At 40.6% G+C, this 21,027-nt stretch overlaps 2 protein-coding genes across 6 annotated transcripts in view; both read right to left on the bottom strand.

The window, feature by feature from the left end:
- Positions 1-282, bottom strand: part of grb14 (growth factor receptor-bound protein 14) — a 45,146-nt gene extending 44,864 nt beyond the window's left edge. Inside the window, exon 1 of the mRNA XM_034110388.2 lies at positions 119-282. The gene's annotated coding sequence lies outside the window, so the exon portion shown is untranslated. The remainder of the gene's footprint in view (positions 1-118) is intronic.
- An 85-nt stretch (positions 283-367) lies between these two features.
- Positions 368-20,849, bottom strand: cobll1b (cordon-bleu WH2 repeat protein-like 1b). Of its 5 annotated transcripts, none has more exons than XM_034110381.2 (14): positions 20,584-20,849; positions 20,277-20,357; positions 8,328-8,516; positions 7,330-7,534; positions 7,020-7,245; positions 6,835-6,879; positions 6,664-6,752; positions 6,253-6,489; positions 6,010-6,139; positions 3,712-3,934; positions 3,528-3,616; positions 1,910-3,369; positions 969-1,071; positions 368-841 (listed from the first exon to the last, which is right to left on the bottom strand). In XM_034110381.2, exons 1-14 carry the CDS (start codon positions 20,622-20,624, stop codon positions 732-734), a joined length of 3,228 nt encoding a protein of 1,075 aa, XP_033966272.1. In that variant the 5' UTR covers positions 20,625-20,849; the 3' UTR covers positions 368-731. The 5 variants fall into 5 exon arrangements, with proteins under 5 accessions (XP_033966272.1, XP_033966273.1, XP_033966277.1 ...); XM_034110383.2 differs by having other exon boundaries at positions 751-841; positions 922-1,071; positions 20,584-20,847; XM_034110382.2 differs by lacking the exon at positions 6,835-6,879 and having other exon boundaries at positions 20,584-20,848.
- Positions 20,850-21,027: the final 178 nt, after the last annotated feature.

Genomic DNA, 21,027 nt, shown 5'->3' with positions numbered 1-21,027 from the left:
ACCTACAATTCAACAACAAAGCATAACAATGCACAGTGAGCATCGAATCCTACTGCTGCTTCCTACGCCAGCTCGAACCGACAACATATTCCTCTTTTCTTTTTACAGCTGAACTTACCTGGAGCCTCTTTCTCCAGTTTAAATCTTGAAAGCTGGTCTTCATATCGCTGCTCCCGTGGGTAATGAATATCACACGTGTAGCCCAGGTGCTCTACTGTAACGTGCCCTGCAGGCCGTCACACACTGAGCACGTTTTACCTGTTGTGGATAACAGACCGTAGGCTATTCAACGGGAGGTGAGTTCAGCAGTTTATATGCAACAAAAAACAAACAAAACACATCATTTACGCAGTCACTGAAGGCAACAGAAATGATAGAAGCTTTATTCATAACAACACAGCTTGACACAAACAACCTCTGTGTATTTAAATGCAAATAGTTTAATCAAAACTCTGCAATACTTAAATATATATGTGCGGTATAATATAAGGAGCATTTAAGTACCATAGGAAAAACCTCGCCTGTCCTACACATCCAGTATTATTTAGATAATACGTGTTTTTAATAATTTATAGAATTGTTTTCATTTAACGTTCTTATTTACTCACTACAGTAATGCATTAAATGCGATAGTCATCACACAAAATAAAAGAGAAGCTTTACAATATCAGGCCAGCGCCAGGGAAATTACTTAATGACATGTGAGAGAAAGAAAACAGATACAGTAATTATTAATTATCAAAATACATAATTGTATGTACACTGCTGGAGACTGCCAAAAGAGGTAAAACAGACAGTTCGGGCCGCTTCTGGGCCATTAAAGGGTTCAGGAAAGCTCCTCCTGGAAGAAAAGAATGGTTCAGGCATGTGTTGTGGAAACATTTGAATATCATATTACAATGACTGTTAGAATTTGCTTACAGTAGATGATGTATTGTCAAAAGAATGAAAGCACTGCTATGGATTACCCTCTCCTTCCATTTCAACAACCCCACCAAAAGATGTCGGTTCACCCTCTGCAACCTGCAGAGGGGAGTCTTTATCGCCTTCCACGTCTCCTTTTTCACCATCCTGTGATGTTAAAAAAGGGACACAATTTATGTCATCATTAAGACGGTCTTCCAGACAACGTAAAGATGAAACAGACTGCATTATATTTTTACATGTTTTTTTACAAGCCTATAAAACAACTTTATTCAGTCCAACAAAAGTAAATGCAGTAATAAGATTTCCCTGCACAACAAGCATAAATGACCATGATGCCTCCAGTGAAAGGAGGAGTACCTCATTAGAGCAGGAATGCATGTTGCTCTATCATTAATTACTAATGGCTATTTGTCTATCTTGTCTTTATGTCTATCATTACTGTACAACACATTCCAGGCATGACAGACACAGAAAATCGAATTGTGTGCTAAAATTCATTGGATTACAATCTAATCACATCTGCCACCCATAAAGCTCAGATAGCAATGGGTTATGGAGTATAAAGCCTTCATCATTCAATTTCTTCTGCATGGAATATTCTGCTAAATTAATTCAAATTAACTGAATCAGTGGATTGAGCCCCTTGTTTAGTCCTTGAATAGATTTAATATGTCCATGAAAGTCAATGACATACCTTTGATCAGTATAAATGGCTGATACGACATTGAAAGGAAGCACAATTGTTTGTAGTTTCAAACTAACTAAAGCTTGTAGGATAACACTCTGGTTCACTTCTAACTCCTTCAAGGTAAAATCAATAAGTGCATTGCTGAGCAGTGGAAAGTGCCCTTCTACCAGAGCATTATCAGTTTGAGGCTAAATGCTCTGCAGCTGTTCTGAACTCATGGTTAGAAAGTAGTCCTTTGCTTCTTTCATCTTTATTTAGATTTTTAAAATGTAAATTTATGCTATCAAAACTCACCTTAATCTCAGATAATCCTTCGGATTCTATGAATGATGAGCGATTTCGGATTGGGGAGAAGGACGGTGAAACAGGGGACTGAGGCGACTTTGGCCCATGGGATAAGGAATGGCTCCTTTTTACAGCAGAGGACACGGCCTGGGCAAAGCGGGATGGGGTCGCAGGAGAATAAGGCCTCGCAGCTGCAAAGCTCCTTAGTTTTTCCAAGCTTAACCCTGTAGTTGGTTCTTTAAAGGGCAAACTACTTTGCCTAGTCATTCGCATGAAGGCAACATTCTTGTCATCCCCCTTGGGGCTCAGTTCAACATTAGCGCCTCCTGTTGTCTCCTCTTGACACTGCAAGGGAGGAGGAAGAGGAGGCGGTGGTAACTTTGCTCTCTCTGCGCTTCCTTGAGCCTCCCTCTGGATGCCAGGACTGGCATTAAGTTTCTTTTCTGCTGCTGAGGTGACATAATACCCAGGTGTTTTTTTGTGCTGTGCCAAGCGGAAAGAACCAGGCTTAGGTTTAGTTGCGGGCGGAATTTTCATCTCCTTGACCTCAGCTGGTGAACCTGCTTCAGATGCCACATTAGCCGAGGATGAGATGTTTTCATCTGCTGTAGGTAAACGTGTTGGGGGTGAGGAAGGAATTGAATCAGGTATACTTCCAATAACAGTGTCTTCTGCAGTAGTAGTAGTAGTAGTAGTAGTAGTAGTGCTAGTCATTAAGTCTTCCCTGGGTATAGTAGTGTGCAGCTCACTTGTTTCCTTTGAGTCCTCGGTTTGATCCTCCGGCGCTGTGATCTCTTCCAACTGAAGAGCACCAATATCGAGTCTCTCTTCAGGAGCATCAGGAGGAGCCTCCAGTGTCAGTGCAACTTCAAAATATCTCAGTTTGTCCATAGATTTCTGAGGCACGATGGTGTAAGTCGTCATCCCCATCTTGGGGATGTAATCTCTTGTCAGCTCATTGGAAGGCTTGGGCTTCGGCTCAGAGTTTGTGGCATAAATAGATGTTGCCCTTGTTGCGGCTGGAGCACTTGGGGTTGAATCTTGGCACGATGAGGTCTCTGAGGTGTGGGGTAAAGAATCTTTGAGATCAGGCTCGTCCAGTTCCTCCGTTCCAGTGGCTATATCTTTTTTACCGGCGGTTTCAAAGGCAGGCGAATTAGCTGACGAAGGGATTTCATCCATGGGTTGTTGTGGAGGCACAGGTAGTGGTGTGAAATCTGTTTGCGCTTGAGCATCCTCTGCAATGGGGCGTGATGTGCTGGTGGCCACTGGGATCTCAGGTCTGTCAGCCTGCTCCCGGAGGGTTTCAGTGTTTGTCTCAACAGAGGCCTGTGCTTCTGCATCTTGCATCACAGGAGGCGGAGGGAAGCTGCTGGGTAAAGTGCTACAATCCATCTCGACACTTTGAGGTGCAGACGCTTCACAGATCTCCTGTTGGCCTACATGTTCAACTGGACATGGCCCATTATCTATACAAAACAGAAAATGTGTAATGTGACAGTTGAGTTGACTTTAATTTTCACTCACTTTGGTGTAGTAAGGCAAAAATCAGGAAATACACAAGTAGGTGCAATACATCTGCAGCACAGATATAAAAGAATAACACTATGATAAATGGCAAACCCACTATTATCTGCCAGTTCAGAATGGTCTGTGCCTTCAGTTGTCCTCCCATCACTCACACTGGCAGACTCATTCACTGTACTCTGCAGTTGACTGTAAAAGTAAAGCAAAGAGAAGGAATTAAAAGTATTGCCGATGCTAATGCTAAAACAAAGCCGAGGTTGGAGAAGTGATATTAGAGTTCGTACTTGCCATCTGAGGATAGATCACAAGACTGATCTTCCCCATTTGCCTCCGTGGACATTGTGCTCAGTATCTCAGTATCTGGGGACGGGGAATGCAGTGAAGCGTCAGCAGACATGATGAGGCTGCTGTCCTCTCCCTGGGTATCACTAGCAGTTGCAGACATTACAGAGGCAGTGGTCTCCTCTTGCTCCATAATCTCCTCCAGTGTGTTAGCAGCTACCCCACCTGTGATACAAAGACATAAAATAGTTATGTAAAATCATTAACATTTACTATACCTGCTATTTACCTACAAGTCCCTCCATGCCCATGCCCCCCAGTACCTATCAGACATCCTTCGCCCACATGCCATATCCCGGAACCTGCGGTCTTTAGACTCTGGCCTGCTTACCAACCCCTGCACCAAACTGCGAACCTTCGGGGACAGAGCCTTCGGTGTGGCAGCCCCCACCCTCTGGAACGCTCTCCCCGCGGAGATCCGCAACATCCCCACGCTTGACGCCTTCAAAAGGGCCCTCAAGACCCATCTGTTTACTAAGGCCTTTGGCCCCTGATCTATTTGTCTCTCTGACTGGTTGTCTTACTGCCTTTTGTTTTTGTTATGTTTGTTTTACCCCTGTTCTTCTTTGTAAAGCGACCTTGGGTCTCATGGAAGGCGCTATATAAATCCAAGCTATTATTATTATTATTTAAGTCAAATGTTGCAAAGGTGATCAGTGGAGCAGTTAACATTACATGAAATCTATTATTTCAAGCGCATGTGTTGGCTGTAACTTATAAACAACTGTTGATGAGACTTGGAAATGGTAGGAAAATCTTTCACACAATTTTATAGTCGTAAAACCCTTCCCAAAAAAAGGTTGTTTTGGTAAATGAGTTCCAAAAAACTATCTTTTACATCACAGTCTCCCTTGTGTAGTTCTTAACTTAGCGCTGTCAGGAAGTGCATCACAGAGGACCAGAAAGCAAAAGGAATTTCAAGGCTACTTAAACAAAACTGCAGCTTCACACTGTTCTCAGCCTCTGATCTATTTATCTACTGAGAGGCACTGGGCTGCTTCGGAAACAGCAGAGGAAGTGATGTTTCTCTGTGAACTGTAGTCTTTTGTCTATTCTGAATGTATTGATAGCACCTTAGTATTTTTTCTCTTTTCATTCTACATGTATAATGACCATAAATGCTTCTAATCTTATCTAATTGAAAGTTTTAAATATGAGAATAACGACAGGTAAGCAATTGTGTGTGTCAATAACAGTCATAAGTCAGTGATTAAACCTTCTTATAATGAGGTCTGGGATATATGCACTAGTCAAGGGAAACACAGTTACAAAGGAGTAAATAAAAAAAGAAAGATACAGAGGTTCAAAGCACTAGACAAGAAATACAACCATGCTTAAAGGGTGTGGAATATACAGGACAACCGTAAATACAATGATCAATCACAGTTGATGGATTGAAGTGAATTTAGTTCTGTCGTTTTTGTTATGCAAGCCAAAATGAATTGCCTGTTTGTTGATCAGACCTCAGTTTATTTTTGGGAAATATTCTTTGTTTTTGGTTGAAATTGCTTTGTATACAGGACGGGTGGAGCTTCCCTCACAGGACACTACAGTGACGGGAAGATTTGTCTACACAATCACAGGAAAGTATTTCAAAGCAAGTTAATTATACTCAACAAAGGAAAATACCCGGGAATTAAAAACGTACAATAATCTTGAATGTAGAAAAAATGACTGTTTTCTCAACACACATTTGTTTATGGTTTTGATGTTTACAACAATATTCCAAGGGTACCTGGATATTCAACTGGAGTTCTAAAGTAAAATAACTTAGAAAAAGAGGAGGGATCATACTATAAAAGTATTCCTTGAGTTGAAAGGTTTCTATAGAGTAGACTCTAGAAAGCAGACACATTTCAAGAGCTAATACAATGAAAGTCAACAAAGGCAGTACAAAACAAGTGCAGCGTAACTTCTTAGATGAAGCCCAAAACATACAAATGAAGCAGAATCTTGAGTTTAAAACCTACTAAGATTGATATTTCCCATGCTCCTGCCACCCTCAAGTATTTGTTCCATGTTCCAACAGGGCTGAAGAACGTTTTTTAAATAAGCCACTGTTTAATAATGACCACTAGGAGGCACAATAGTCATAAGATAGAAACTGTAGACTCAGGCTACAGTATTTTAAAATACCTGTCCTGGAGGCCAAAGTACACATGACAAAATCATTGATGAAAAGGACAGGCAATATTCAACTCCGTGATTAAACAAATACACAAATGTAATCAAAGACTAACCTTGCAAAGTTTCATCCAGAGGAAGTTTTTCTTGGACAGTAGCGCTAGGGGACTTGGGGGGCGGAGGAGCTTTGCGTTTGGTTCTCTTAAGCGACGACTCTGCCGAGGAGCCACGGCTTAAACCAGACATCTATGGTACACAACAAGATTCAATTATTATAACCAATGCACCAAAAAAAATCAAATGGCTGTCATTCACATAATTGTTCAGGGCTATGCTGACATTTCTAAATATTCACTCACCGGGTCACCGTCCACCTGGCAAATAGGTTCAGAGTTGAGTCTCCGGCGAATGCTGAAATCGCACGGGCAGCTCTGAGACACCAGAAGTGGGGGTTGGGGGGCACGTCTCTTCTTTGGCACATCTGTAGGTAGCGTAGTGGAGCTATACAAGGACGAATTGGAGCTAGGTAAGGCCATGCTGAGAGGTCGAGGCTTGATCACAAGCACAGGAGAAGCTGGAGCACTGGCTGTCGTTGCCTTTAAAGAACAAACACCCAATCAGAACATGATAAGAGGCCTGTTCCCAAACAACATCGTGCACGTCAACCAATGGCGAGCCAAAGTAAACAAACCTCCCTCTGAACATTTCAAGTTACTCTGATACATCTGTATATTTGCATAATCAGTACATGAAAGAAGAAGCTGCATTACCTGGTCAGATTTGTTCTTGCTTTTTCTAAATTTGCTAAAGAGGCCTTTATTTTCTTTCTCTTTTTGATCTTTGTCTTTGCCCGGCGTGACTGCAAAAAACAGTTGACAGATAACATTGGTCAGAATTATGACTGCTCTGATAAAGCAGTCATACAGTTTACAAACTAATACCTGCATGCACGGGTGAGACTGGACACACAGGAGAAACAGGTTGTCCTGCAGGGCCAACAAGCATACGATTTATAAGCGATATAAACAACAACATGCAAAAAGTGAGCTGATGAAGTGAATGATTAGTACAATCAAATATCGTTCCATATGAAGCAAGAAGTGATTTTTTTTAAATGAGTACTTACCACTCATGTCTCTTGCATAAACCTCCCTTATTGCATAATCATTAAGAGAGTTGGACAAGTCCAAAGGGGCCAGTGATTGGCCATCTCTCAACAGAACTGTAGTTCCCATGTCAAATTCACATTTCTCACAGATTGCTGGTAAGTGTTCAGACAGGGGAACTCGAGGACTGACTCGGAGTATGGTCTTCTGCGTCTTTTTGTAGTTTATCACCATCCGAACAGTTGCCTAAAGAATACAAAACATACCACCTTATTTGATAAAAACGTACTCAACATGAAAATCATGCATTGTGTCATGCGTTGAGCGTACCTCAGGCATCTGAGGACCGGTCTTCTTGTTTTTATCCACCCCTTTAGGCTTAAGTATGATCTTCTCTGCATCCAAAGTTCCTACGAGAGCATTTGGCTTGAGTTTGGTGTTGTTCTTCTTGGCGGTGACCAGTTCTAAGGTGTGGCTTGATGGGTTCAGGTGGTACTTTGCACAAAGCGTCACTAAAAGATCCATTATAGGTTTGCTGAAAGACATGAAGGACACGACAAAACAAAAACAAATCATTTGTACAGCATGAGAGGGGAGACAATGCAAAATACAACATTATGATGAGTTTTAAAACAAAAGGAAAAATATGTTTATTTGACAGTTTTAATAAATGAATTTAAACATTTTGAATTTAAAAAGATGTTAGAACGTGTGGAAACAATAAAAACTAACTTACAGTAAATTACAGTAGCAAGAAAGTAGCATGGGGCTTTTGTAACGCTGATAATACATTTTATCAGTGCAATGCCATTATCCTCCAAATAAAGCGTTAACTCTGCTGTGTATGCACTTAGAAAGGGTTTAGAGAAAGAATATAATAATGATATCTAAAGTAAACTCTGTTAATGGAAAGCATGAGCTGTGTGAGTGAGTGGCATAATTGAAGGACAGATTGACATAGAGGTATGTTGATACAGATCAATATGTAGGTGTTGCAGACCTAGCTGATCAAGAGTATTATCTGTGTCCTTATTGCGCCATAGCATGTTCATCATGAGATAATCTTCTGAGTTTGATGCAAACGCTCTTTAATTCTTGCTCGTATCATTTGTTGAGAGAAGAAAATAACGCAAGTACAAGTTGCCTAGAACAAATATGAATTAAAACCTCTCAGCGACTCCACCTATCTGACTCAGTCTGACTGGAACTGCACTGTTTGACTTGAGGTGACATCATAATGTAATGTTTACATGTAGAATTACAATGATCAGTAAGAACAAAAACACAATGCTCCAACTTAAAATTGGATTGCAGTACTCCAACTTTACCTTCCATGCACCGTGGTCACTTCTTCCACTCCGTCAGGCAGAACCACGACCAGAGAGAGGTCTTTATCAATGAGGCTCTCCTTCTGGTCCATGGCTAAATGAAGGTTTCCTGGGTACCACTGGGAATAACCTGGGGGATCCAGCGTCTTTAGTCCTGGGGGGGATGGTGCTCTGCTCTTGGTCGACACCCTGTCGTTAAAAGATACATTATTTTCAGAGTAGCTTTAGCATTTGTGAAAAGTCTGCTTTGCTTTAACACAGGACAAACATGTTAGTACTTTAGAGATGACTGGGAATGGTTCTCCACTTACATGCATTTGTGTGCATTTCTTTAATCATTAAAACTGTTTCTGCTATCCCACACAATAATCTGATTGAAAATCAAAGTGCAGCAGACAGCATGAAAGGAATCCTTTCTTCCTCAGGTTTTAAAAAGCAGTGAGGCTATTACATAAAAGAGCTCAAGTCCACTTTGCAAACAAGTCACAAGACAACCAAGTGGACAGATTTACTCATTGAGCCTGAAGAAATGGCCGTGAACGGACAGACATGTGAGAGAAGACGCAAGATGGAGACCACAGTTTCTGTAACTGTAAAAAATGTGTTTTATAGTGAATGTTGTGGTTTAATAAAATGTAAAGTGTAGTGTTTGGTGTTTTGTGAAAAGGGGCAACACCCAATGCACTAGTGAACATCACTTGGTTTGCTAGTATTCTTTTTTAAATTGTGACTGACAAACACATTTCTGTTTTGAAGGGCATTTTTGAGTGTTTGTCTTTGTTTAACATTATGGAAAATACATCAATACAGTGTAGGTGAGGGCAGTCATGTAAGGCCAATATATTTCACCGTACAACTATTTTCATTCATCACAAGATTTGTTGTCAGCTGGCCATCTGTTGGAGAGTCATACATAGTAATTCTATGACGTATTTGAGATAATAACACCATTCTTCTAATGCTCCCCTAGAGGTTGTGAACAATGAAAACCTGCCGTCTGTAAACAAAAAAAAGTGTGTGATTTAAACCGGGTCATTATAACATGCTTTTTAAACATGCAGGAACATCCATGGCTACATAAGGGAAGCCAATGCGGAAGTGTCTTCTCATTTGTTACCTATGAAAAAATAGTTCCTTATAACTTTATGGTCTCATTTTCTGTATGAATCTCAATACAGCATAATGGTAATTTTGTAATGTATGCTTCCATATAAGGTCAAATCCATAACAGAGAAGAGTATGCTTTAGGGTGGGGCTACCTTGGGATTGACAGGTCTCTGTTATTCCGGTTTGGGTGTTGTCCGTGAACACCTTCACACTTGTGTTTTCAGTTCAGAAAGGTCATTCTTAAAAATGTTTTTCCTAAAATGTCTTTTGAAGCATTAGATTGTACTACTCTTCAACCTTTCGTACCACTTGTTTCCCCTAAAACAAAGAAGACAATGGCCAACATGACAAACAAATGTCCATTCATTACATTCAGTCCATGGTTTTAACACATGATATTTGGCATTATTATTCGCTTAAAATTAAAAGCTATAGATGGTATGATAAACACACAATCACATAAAGTCACACAAAGGTCACACTGTGGTACTGCAATGTTATCAAGTTGTTCAGAGGGCCAAGGAATGAATAACCTCAGAGACATTCAAGTGTCACATCATTCAGTCAGCACATAGATAAAACAGGCATTTGCAGACCCAATGCCTTGAATTATAGCCTGTAAAGTCTCTGGTGGGGGCACTGCTTATTCAAACAGAGGAATCCGAGCAATGCAAGGTCACAGGCTCCACTGAGGCACGTCTAGCAAAGGATTATTAGTCTTGCTATGGGGGCTGCTGTCCTTAAATACTAAGACCATGACATACATGTAAATGAAAACACACAGGCCCACACATTTTATCATTCAGTGGTTACTGCTGTTAAACATCTATTAAGTGAGGATTACAATGCAGACTACACGTTTAAAAGGAACAGTTAACACAAACCAAGTGTGCAAGTCGGCTGCATCAACAAAACTAGCTAATGTGTTAGCATGCTATTGCTACTGCTAGCTAAGACCTGAAGATGTGTTTGAAATGGCTAAATATGCCACAATGTGCCACATAGCAATGTAACAAATAATGAACTATTCACTATCACTAACATCCACCATTAATGCCCTGATATAACCAGTGTTGTTTTCTAACAACTGACAATAATACATCACATGGCTTTCTCGTGAATGTTGAACACGTTTAATGATTTCAGACACAGCCACAATGTCGGAATTATTTTTGTCACGCTTTGGTGTCTGGCTTTGTTGAACCAACTACATGTCAGGCTTTGAAATCCAATGATGTGTGAGGAATGTGTACTGATACACTAAAGGTCAGACAAACACACAGGCAGTACAATCATTTGAGAAAATTAGGACCTGAAGCAGCACAAAAACAAAAAACACAGGACACAACACAGACGGACTGTTTATCTGTTCATCTTTAAGCAAACAGTTCAGCCAGGATGATAAAATCTAGCACAGTCAATAATGAACAATCCCAAATAAAATCCTGAATGCACATTTTGTTGACTCTGCTCTGGTGTTTTTGAAAGTAACAACTTTGTTAACGGTCCAACTGCAGACCTCTCTCCAGGGGACCCCTGGATTTGGTCATGCCAGCTACTGTATTCCAAGATCTGATATGTTACCCATTGGTTTGTTTTCAAATCCCTCCTTAATATTTTATTAGGTCTTAGATCGTTTCAAACTAGCAATGTAATGAAAAGGGTTGTACCCATATAGCTTAGAACATGTTAGAAAGACTTAGGAGATGTTCATGTTGTTTCCTGGAAACTTCTTTAGCAGGAAGCATCACGTTATTACAGTTTGAGGCCAAAAGATATATATCAAAGTGAACTAACAATCTTTTGCAAGTGTATGTTATTATTATTTCACAACCATGGTGAAATCTGGAGAGTCCTTGATAAGCAAGTTTGCTAACCTTGAACATTTAGTCTCACATCATAGGTTTGCAATTTAAGTATTATTGTTGCCATGGTTACTTGTGGTTCAATATTTAGCAAGTATATTGCAGTAACTTACAACAGAGGTTAAACTGCCAACAACAACTTTGTCTGAGGTGTCCTGTTTTAGGTTCTGCATTGTATAAGATTTGACATATATTTAAATCCCCATTCTTCAAATGGATAATTGGGAAAGACTTTGGTAGAGAGACCAAGACTATCACCTACTTATAAAAACAGGGTTTAGTGTCCTTGTTCTGTTCGTAAAACCAACACATTTATATGGTTTGTTCTTTCCCCTCTCATCAAATTGGTTTCCAACGGCAGCCTGTTTTAGCAAACAAGGCAAAATAAATCCACTCCAGATCAGACAGCAGACAAAGTTCACAACCAGCTGGTGCAGACAGACAAACATCTAATGAGCAAATGTAAGGCATAAATTGTCTAAAGGGCTTCTGGAGACCAACAGAAGTTCAAAGTGCATAAGGGAATTAACATTTGTCATTGCAACTGTAAGCAGGCACATTAGTCATAACGGTCATAACAGTATATAAGGTAAGGTTGTGATAAATGTTCAGTGCTGTCTGTGTCTGTTTCAATGCATCTTTTTGATAACTGAAAGGGATTTCCCAAGTCCCCTTCTGGTAAAAACACCTCTGGATTACCTGAAGAACACAACAATAATTACTCCTAGAGTGTTGTTTACAGGCGGCCACTTTGCTTGTATTACAATATGTTGAATCCAAGTGTCTCTTTTCCATTTCAATCATTAATGTGTTCAAAGTATTGCAGTTATACTGAATTACAGAAATTCAAAAAAGTGTCTTAATTAAAACGGGTTCAATGTGATCATGATTCCAAAAAATATCTTTCTCATTGGAGCCACACTTTGTATGATTGATTCTGTGTGTGTGTGTGTGTGTGTGTGTGTGTGTGTGTGTGTGTGTGTGTGTGTGTGTGTGTGTGTGTGTGTGTGTGTGTGTGTGTGTGTGTGTGTGTGTGTGTGTGTGTGTGTGTGTGTGTGTGTGTGTGTGTGTGTGTGTGTGTGTGTGTGTGTGTGTGTGTGTGTGTGTGTGTACTGTATATTAATAAATGTGTTTTTGAAAAAATTGGCATGAACATCAGTCATTGTCTACGTTTCCAAACTGACAATTAGGTGTAAGTGCTTGTACAGAATGAGACTCCACTTGCACCACCTGGAGCAAATATACAGTACTATCTATATGTTTCTGGTGTACTTAGTATGCTCGCTGTGTTGTCAACGATTTTTGTTTTATGATCAATCTGAACGCTGCTTTAAGCTAGATCAACCTTGTTACTAGGAAACTCACTCACGCCATGTTGCCATGACATTTGCTGCCATTATTCATTTTGGCCAATGGAATACACTTTTTGTGTGGCATAAACAGTATGGCATGTTACTCTAACCCTGTGATTGTACCATTGGCAACATTAGGGATCAGCAGTGGATGTTTTGAAGTGGGACCCTTCTCAAACCTAACTTAGAAAGGTATAGCTAAGATAGGGAAGGAGTGTTTGATTAATATTCATTTACAGATTACACATGGTAGGTGTGTGGAAACACTGAATATGACTATGAAATCCCTGCTAATATTTCAACAGAGAGACTGGCTAAAACAGGCATTCATGTGGCCTCTACTGGGTACAAAGTCCCGATTTCAAGGCTCAGGCTGTTTATTTGGCAATGGCATTATAATCATTTCGAAACACTGTTACTAAACTTTTCTTTTTCCACACATTTCACAAATGCTGTAAAACTGAGCCTGGTTGATTCAAATGATACAGCTGTCCTGACTGATGTGCTCTTCAAAAGAAAAAAAACATGTGATATTTCAATAAATTAGTATGGAAGAAATGCAAACTAGCCATGCCTCAGGTTCAGGGTCAGTCCAGTTTATCCAGCTGTGTCATCAGTGATTTTGTCAAGACACCTCGAGCAGGTGACAGACACACAGGCCGGTTTGTTTGTGCCATCCAGGCCTGTGTTTTTTCAGAAGCCCAGGATGTGTTGCTGAATAAGGGGAGACGTGTTGGAGCTTGACTGCGCCGATGCCTCATTCACAGGACTTCCCTGGGAGGTCTGACGCTCACAAACAAGCCCATTCAAAACCAGAGGACATGCTTCAGAGAGGTGATCACCAACTACCAGGAAATAACAGGCCTGTCATTGTGCCATTTGTTTGATTATACGGATCTTGTCAGGTTCAGCAGTGCAAAAACAAATGGACTCTGAAACCAATACCATGAAAAATAGTTATTGCATGCGATGATTTGGTGTTGGATTAACTGGCTTGGTTTAACAGCAGCCTTTAATTCATTTCTGATGTGAATATGTTAAATGCTTGCTTTAGACAGATGTGCAAGATAACTTGACACAGTGGGGGAAAAGACGTAGAATCTGCTTGATTATGTTCAAGCAAAACTATTACTGACAATCCTCCGGATGATAAAAGAAAACGATAGACTAGTACAATATCCAAATGCTGCTCCTCGTGTAAAAATACTCGAAATACTTTTGTGCAAAAAGGATGGAATGAGAGAGGCACAGAAGAGGAAGTTTGAAGAATAGTGAAAATACAGATCTGCCCTAGAGTAATAGAGTAATAGAAAAAACAATCTTAATATCAGCAGCAGTCAAGCAGCTGAACAAAGGAATATCCAAATTCCCCACATTCCATAATACTTTGTTCCAGCCAGCATGACTTTTCCAAGAAAAATGTCAGTCATTTCCATGGCATTTTTTCCAACCAAATCAATTAAAAACCCTTCAGGCAAACCCGGGATCCAATACAGCAATGAGCAGGTGGAAGAGGCTCGGAGATGAAACTGAACCCAACCATTGGCTAAAAGTGTACTTTCCTTTGAGGTTCTAAGAAGGTGGAGGATTAGCGAAAAGGCCTACTGTGATATGTTTGCAGCTGCTGGGTAGAAGTATGGCCCCTTAGGGAATGGTGGGTTCATGTACAAAGAAACAAACAACATTTGTATAGACACCCTCTCTACTGCTCATTCACACTTTCAGACAACACCCCAGTTATTTTAAGAAACAAAAGCAACAATTGAATGCTCCAATGACCAAAACACATAACCAGAACACAAACTATAGCAGTACAGTCAGATGCACAGGCTCAAACATGCCCAACACACCCTCCACTTCAAGTCAAAACAGATAGACTGCTAACCTCTGAATACAAATATTTCGAACACAAAAATATGTCCAGGCCTTATCCAACACCTTTAGAGAGGGAGAGTCAGGGAGAGCCCTGCTGACAGCACCACAGGCATTACAAGGACAAAGATCCAGACATTGGGAGAGCAGGTGTTGCAGACCTGCTTTTCATCTCAGAGTGCCAACATTTCATTCCACGCTCTTACCTCCTTGCCTGAGGTTACCTCCGCTCAAATAATGTCCATCCCGCTGTGTATGTCCCATGGAGTAGTCAGACAGACTAAACTATACTAGCATGACATCAACAGGCCCACCTTAATGCCACACCCAAGCTGTGACATCAGAAATGTGTCCCCTCTACCTAAATCCTGTCTACCCTCTTGCTGCGTTTCTGCAAGCTCAAGCTCACAGTGAGTAAGTGGCACTCCCCCCGCGCTCATGAGCGGAAAGGTAAGCAGCTTTGCCTCCCTGTGCAGACATGAACCTGTGGGTGGGGCCAGTGCACTGAAACTCACTGCAGCATATACGCTCTCTTCGTTAGCACAGAAGCTAAGATAAAGAATCGAGGAAATAAATTCACGTGTTTTAATCATGAATTGTATCATTATGATGGTGAACATGTGATCAGAGACCAAGAGGGGTCAGAAGTACTAAAGGAACTTGGAATCCTCCCCACTCTTTAATTTAATCAGGTACTTTTCCAGTGCTTGCTTTTCATTACAAAAACACTGGCAACTTTTCAAAAACACACCTTACTTTTTCAGAACTGACTCATCTGTAAATTATGCTAGAAGAGTTGTTAGTAGAGCGTTAAAGACACACAAAGGCGTGAAGCACGTTATATTCAGTAGCTCGATGTCAAACCCTCAGGAGCCCAACATTTGGATTGTGTTGAATGTTTCCTCTGGCATTAAACTCCCACAGTCAAACCCTTTATTGAATACTCAGAAAACATGCTTTGACATGAAAAGAGGTGAATTACACAATATGCAACACTGCATCAACATAGTCGTGAAAGCATTCGGGTACAATTGTTAGCTGTCAAAAGAGGCTGTCAGCACTTTGCACTTAGCACATCCAGCCAGAGAATTCTTTTCTGATGTTGTCATTGTTAAGTGAATCAACACTTCAAAATAGATTACAATGAAAACGCTTCCAAACCAAGTCAAGCAAGTTTGTACACCCCTGGTACGGAAGTAATACATTTGACTTTCCATTGTGAAATAAGTGCTCGTTGCCAGTGCGTTATCACTAGCCTTACACGCTCAACTAAGAATGTGCGGCCACATTTACAAACATCCCCCCCCACCCCCACAGAAACATCATCAGATGATAAGGAGGTGAAGGGAGATGTAAGTGTGTAGGAGCCGGCCGGAGTTAAGGAGAGGGGTGGAGTTAAGGAGTCTCATGGCTTATAGAAGGAGGAAAGGGGGGGGGGGGGGGGGAGTCCCTGAGGAAAGACAAAACACAGAGCCAGAGCCACAGCTGGTAATTTGGTGAGAGGTCACTCACAGTAAACACAAGCTTTTTACAGAGGGTCTGGAAAGGCCATTACTTCCTAGGATGGAAGGAGATTAGGGAGAAAAAGAGTACATAGACCCTATGAGAACTTCCCACTTCCTATGTGTATCGTTTGTTATTGTTGGAAAAACAAAAAACAAATGTTCCCACAGCACAGGCTTGGTAACACTCAAACTCTAAGGGCGTCATCCTCATGTATAATTCTGACAAATATTGAAGGCCCCACCTTGTGACATTATTAGCTTTTCTATACAGCGTGTAATCTCCTTCGGTCATGATCCGCCTCATTCTCACTTAGTATTATGACTCCCATGGTGCTCACTCTTGCACTACGTGTAGAACAGTGAATAATACTACAGCAGACTTAGAGTAAGCTAGAAGGTCTGACAGCCATTTAAGTAATGCGATTTGAGATGAAACATCATCTCTCAGTTCCTCATACAATGATCCCAAACAGCAGATGTCATTCTGCTCAGTGAACTGGGGGCTGCTACGGTACATCACCCCCACCTTGTCTCAGAGCAGATCAAATATTTTCCCTCCAAAAAAAAACCTATGTTTCTGCAAAGAAAATAAACAACTTTTGCTGACTTTACCAAAAGGGAGTTGTTGTTTAAGATCAAAATGTAGGAAATAACACCATAACTTGCTGGGAGAGAGAGCTCCCCCTTGAGCCATGATTATAACTATCACACTGCATCCTTTCATGTGGAACAATGCAGCGTTGTCTGCAGTGGGGCATCTTTCAAAAAGGCACAGCAGCATGCTTTCCCTTTCTCGCTCATCACATGAACTGAGGTTTATAATGTCAGTATGCATACAGTGATGTTGCACAAAGAAATATTCAGTTTCCTATTGCAATGCTAATAGTGCTGTACATACAGTAACCTCAACTTCATTTCATTTGAATGTTAGTAGGGTTACACCCTATCTCGCATGCAATCTCAAAGCAAGCACGACACAACGTCGCGTTTCAATGTCATGGTCAGAAGAGTCACTTTTGCATCTTTCCTCCAACTTTCACCTAGAGAATAACTGAGCGGCCAATATTAACTTGTTAAAACATGTCCTAATGTTCCCTGTAAATAGCATGATCTTTATCTGACATTCAATTGCAACTTGAACAAAAAGCAGCCCCTGAGAGGCATAATGAAAAACAGCTGTAATAGAAACAAAGTGACTGGATTTTTAATAGAAATTAGCTCTGCTGCTTACTTACTGATGTTAGTCTGAATATCCTCACTGTAACAGCTGGATGATGTTTGCTTGTGTCATGCCGTGGTCCATTAGCTTGCTGCAGTGTATGTCAGGAAATGATGAGGTTCAGTATGTCGGTTCATTGCCAATCTGATCGCATGCAAAATGCACCACAGAAACTGCTATCATACCCCTACCCACAAATATCTGGGTGGATACAACAGTATAAAAATATGCAGTTATATTGCCAACTTGAGAACCACTTCAAGGTGTGCAATTTTTATATTAGCATTTTATACCTCTATATATAGGTTTAAGCTTGGATTTATGATTTCTCATTCATTTGATAAGTTCTAGACAGTTTGTTAAACACACCTATAGTAAACTCAAGCAACGCCATTCATGACTGGCCTTCGTGATTAATATCTCATGTACACAAGACAAACACTGATAATGAAGGTCATGCAAATCAAATCTATTTGTTCCTTTGTCAAATACAACGTTTAAATGTTATTGGAGATAAGTTCACAAAGGACTGCTTCATGTTAGGTCACTCTGAATGTTACACAGGCCGAGAGTGGGAGGCATCCGACTGTTATTCCCTGGAAGAGCGTATAACAGAAACAAAGAGGGCCCAAGACTCCAAGTCAGGCAGCAAATCTCTTCAAACGGACTACTGTGCACAACGTTAATATTATATAAGTACATAATGATGTCTACTTTAGAGATAAAAAGCAAAATAAGCTATAATAACCAACAAATTGCATTTCATAATGGTCATAACTGTCCAGTGAGAAGGGTTCACTTGTGTTTATGGTCAATGCGTTGGCTTCAGAGTGGTCACAAAGGCAGCCCATTATTCCCTGTCCCCTGGACGCTTGCCATTCTGTCTGTTTTAGCCCTGTGAGGCAGAAAGCATCCAAGAGATAAAACAAAAGGCACACTAGCTCATTGCCAGGACAAGCTTGCAGGGAAATAATGCTGATTTTCCTCTTGCTTTATTACATCTAGTGGGGGGATATCTTTGAATGACATCCTTTATCTTGCCTTTCGAGTATAGAAGATCTGAGTGGGCTCTCTGAGGGCAGCACGCTGGAGACCAAATTATACATTTCCCTGAACGAAGAAAGCCTCGTTGTCTCTTGGGGATTGTTTTGAGTGGAAAACACTGTGTTATGCATCAGTGTTCTCGGAGACCTTGAGCTTTGTGTGCCTTGTCTTTTTTATAGACAGACTGGAAGCCTTAAAGTTGATTACACATGTTGTTGTGAAGCTTTAAGACACAGCAAAAGCGGTCACTATGTTTCAACTCTCCATGCCCACTTGCTTAGAGTGTCTACATTCCGCCAGCCATCATTTTCAGCTGTACACTCATGTGAGCAGCTGTGTCCTTGGGCTGCCTGCATATCAAGAACAGCTGTGGGGATTCACGATACCTTAACTAATTCCACATTCTGCCCCAAGGAAAGCCAGCCATGTGAGATCATGGTTTAAGGTGTGTCCAATTAGCAGGGCCAGCTCCAAGCAGCACCCAGTTAGTTTGAATTCATTCATATGAAAATGCACCGGTTATATTTAAATGAATGTTAGTTTGATTTTTGAATTGAATTAAATACTTTTCCAATGATCATAGTCAAGAAAAAAAAGCTCTCTGATGTTGTTAATGCCAACTAATGTTAAATACACATTTATTTTTGTACAGTCATCTTTGATTGGAGAACAGCCATGACAGTGATTCTGGAAGATTCTATTTTGGATTTCAAAAATGCAGTGTAGATTTGGGGGGGGGGGGAGGTCACATGGAATTGTCACAAATGACTGCATTTGTAAAACAAAGTGTGAGGCAGCAAGTTTATTAGCTCCAAATATGAGAAGCTTCAAATAAGACAGAGAACATGTGTGTCCTCCTCCCACACCCCGCCTTATAGCAGAGTGCGGTTTACTTTTCCAAATCACAGTCAAACCACAGAGAGATTTACGTCGTCTGCTGCTCTCTGCTGCCAGGGAGCGTGGCTGTGCTCCCAGATTACACAATGCTTATGAAATATGATTATAGGTCACACCATTTTTTTTAGTAAACTGCATATGATTGTCTCAATGCTATTTTTACAAACTGGAAACGACAGCAAGGCAGGAACTGGAAACTTTGCATAGCAGGGAATATTGGATTAGAAATATAATATGTCAAATTCTCCATCCCACCTCTAATTTAAATCTAAAAAAACTCAGCCAAAGGAGTGAGTGGTGACTCTGTGAAAGAGCTCTGGAAACTCACTCCCCCTTTTTTTAATGATTCCATATAAGCAGCTGACATCATCTCCCTGAACCAAAACTGATTTCCATCATGTCATAACGCACAGCGCCCTTTTACCGTGATTTTCCCTGACAATTGTACATGACCTATCGGTGTTTTATAGAATATCAGTTTCAAGCCCAAGGAACGCATGATTTCCACAAGAAGAGCAATCATCAGGCTCATCACAAAGACAGAGGCACAATGTTTTGTCTGCTAAATACTTCCCATGACCTCTACATATGGTCAAGGCAATTTCTCAGTAAAACCCTGAGAGCAGGAAATGAGGAGAGTTCAAAGGTTGAAACGTCTGCAAAAACTGTGACTTCCCCAAGATGTACTGCATTAAAGGAATGTTACTTAGAATTTGCATTATTAAGGTGAAAACACATGCATACTTTAAACAGACTCCTATGTTAAACAGCTGGTTGCCTGCTATCTATTATTGTGGTAAGCAGCACAGGGTGTCATGGGAGGAAGAACTTGATTTTGATGGTATTATATTTGTGCATAATGATAAAAGCAAGGGCTGTGTTTATATTTTTCATAGTTTATCTTTTCGATGATTATATATTCCAAATAATAATGTTAGTTTCATTCAGGGTTTTCTTAGTTAAAGATGAATGCTGAATATAATTTCTAAAATGTCAAGTAAAAAGGGCGACTGGACACTTGTGATTCTCTTAAATCTTATGAAGGAAATAAACAAAGATGACAGCTGGTAAATGACATTTCAACTTACCTCAGACCAGAGCTCCGTGGATGGGACTGGGATCCATGATCACCCATGACTAAACTCATTGGTTTAACGAAATCCCTCGGACTAGTCAAACACAAACAAAAAGCACCATTTTAGTAAAGGCTTACATAATAGATGTTAAAAGGCTGGTCTAACCTTCTGCTTCCAAGTGATGCGAACTGGCAAATACCAAAATATGGGCGAATCCCACATGAGGTCACCAGTTTTCAGTCATGAACTGTTTTTACTTCTTTTCTACTGGAAAGAGTGCAAACGATTCAACATATGAAGCCCAGTAATAATGTCTTACCATGAATGTACTTGGCTTTGGAGGCAGTGGTCAACTTCCATCAGTCTTCAAAAAGGTAAAGTTAGATGTAGACTGCTCCAAACTGATTTTGCTGGGGTAAATGCTCCATTATTCGGCTCTGAAGTTCCGTGTTCTGCGCCTTTTAGGCAAACCATTCCAGTGTAGTAAAATGTGCTTCCTCCTCCTTTTAAATTACAAAGTCTGGCATGTTTAAATCATTTTCCCACCGTAGACCACTCTGCCAACTTTCCCCAGCACATCCAAAAGACTGCATTGCAATATTGACTTGAGCTGCTAAAGTGGGGCGTCTCTCAGATCTAGTTTACCTTCCCTCCAGGATTCAGATGTTTGTCATAACAGCATCGTGTCCAAGTTGACATTGACAATTACGCACAAAGTTACTACAGCCCAACACAACCGTGACTTTCAAAACAACACAAGTAT

This window comes from Pseudochaenichthys georgianus, chromosome 21 (assembly GCF_902827115.2).
Source record: "Pseudochaenichthys georgianus chromosome 21, fPseGeo1.2, whole genome shotgun sequence".
Classification (NCBI taxonomy): Eukaryota; Metazoa; Chordata; class Actinopteri; order Perciformes; family Channichthyidae; genus Pseudochaenichthys; species Pseudochaenichthys georgianus.
This window is presented reverse-complemented; position numbering and strand designations above follow the sequence as displayed.

Coding starts and splice junctions, on each gene's coding strand:
- cobll1b (XM_034110381.2), bottom strand. CDS start 20,624: ATGGAAGTTGACCACTGCCTCCAAAGCCAAGTACATTCATG. Junction 6,490..6,663: donor GCAAGAACAAATCTGACCAG/GTAATGCAGCTT, acceptor TGTTCTTTAAAG/GCAACGACAGCCAGTGCTCC. Junction 1,072..1,909: donor AAGGATTATCTGAGATTAAG/GTGAGTTTTGAT, acceptor TTAACATCACAG/GATGGTGAAAAAGGAGACGT.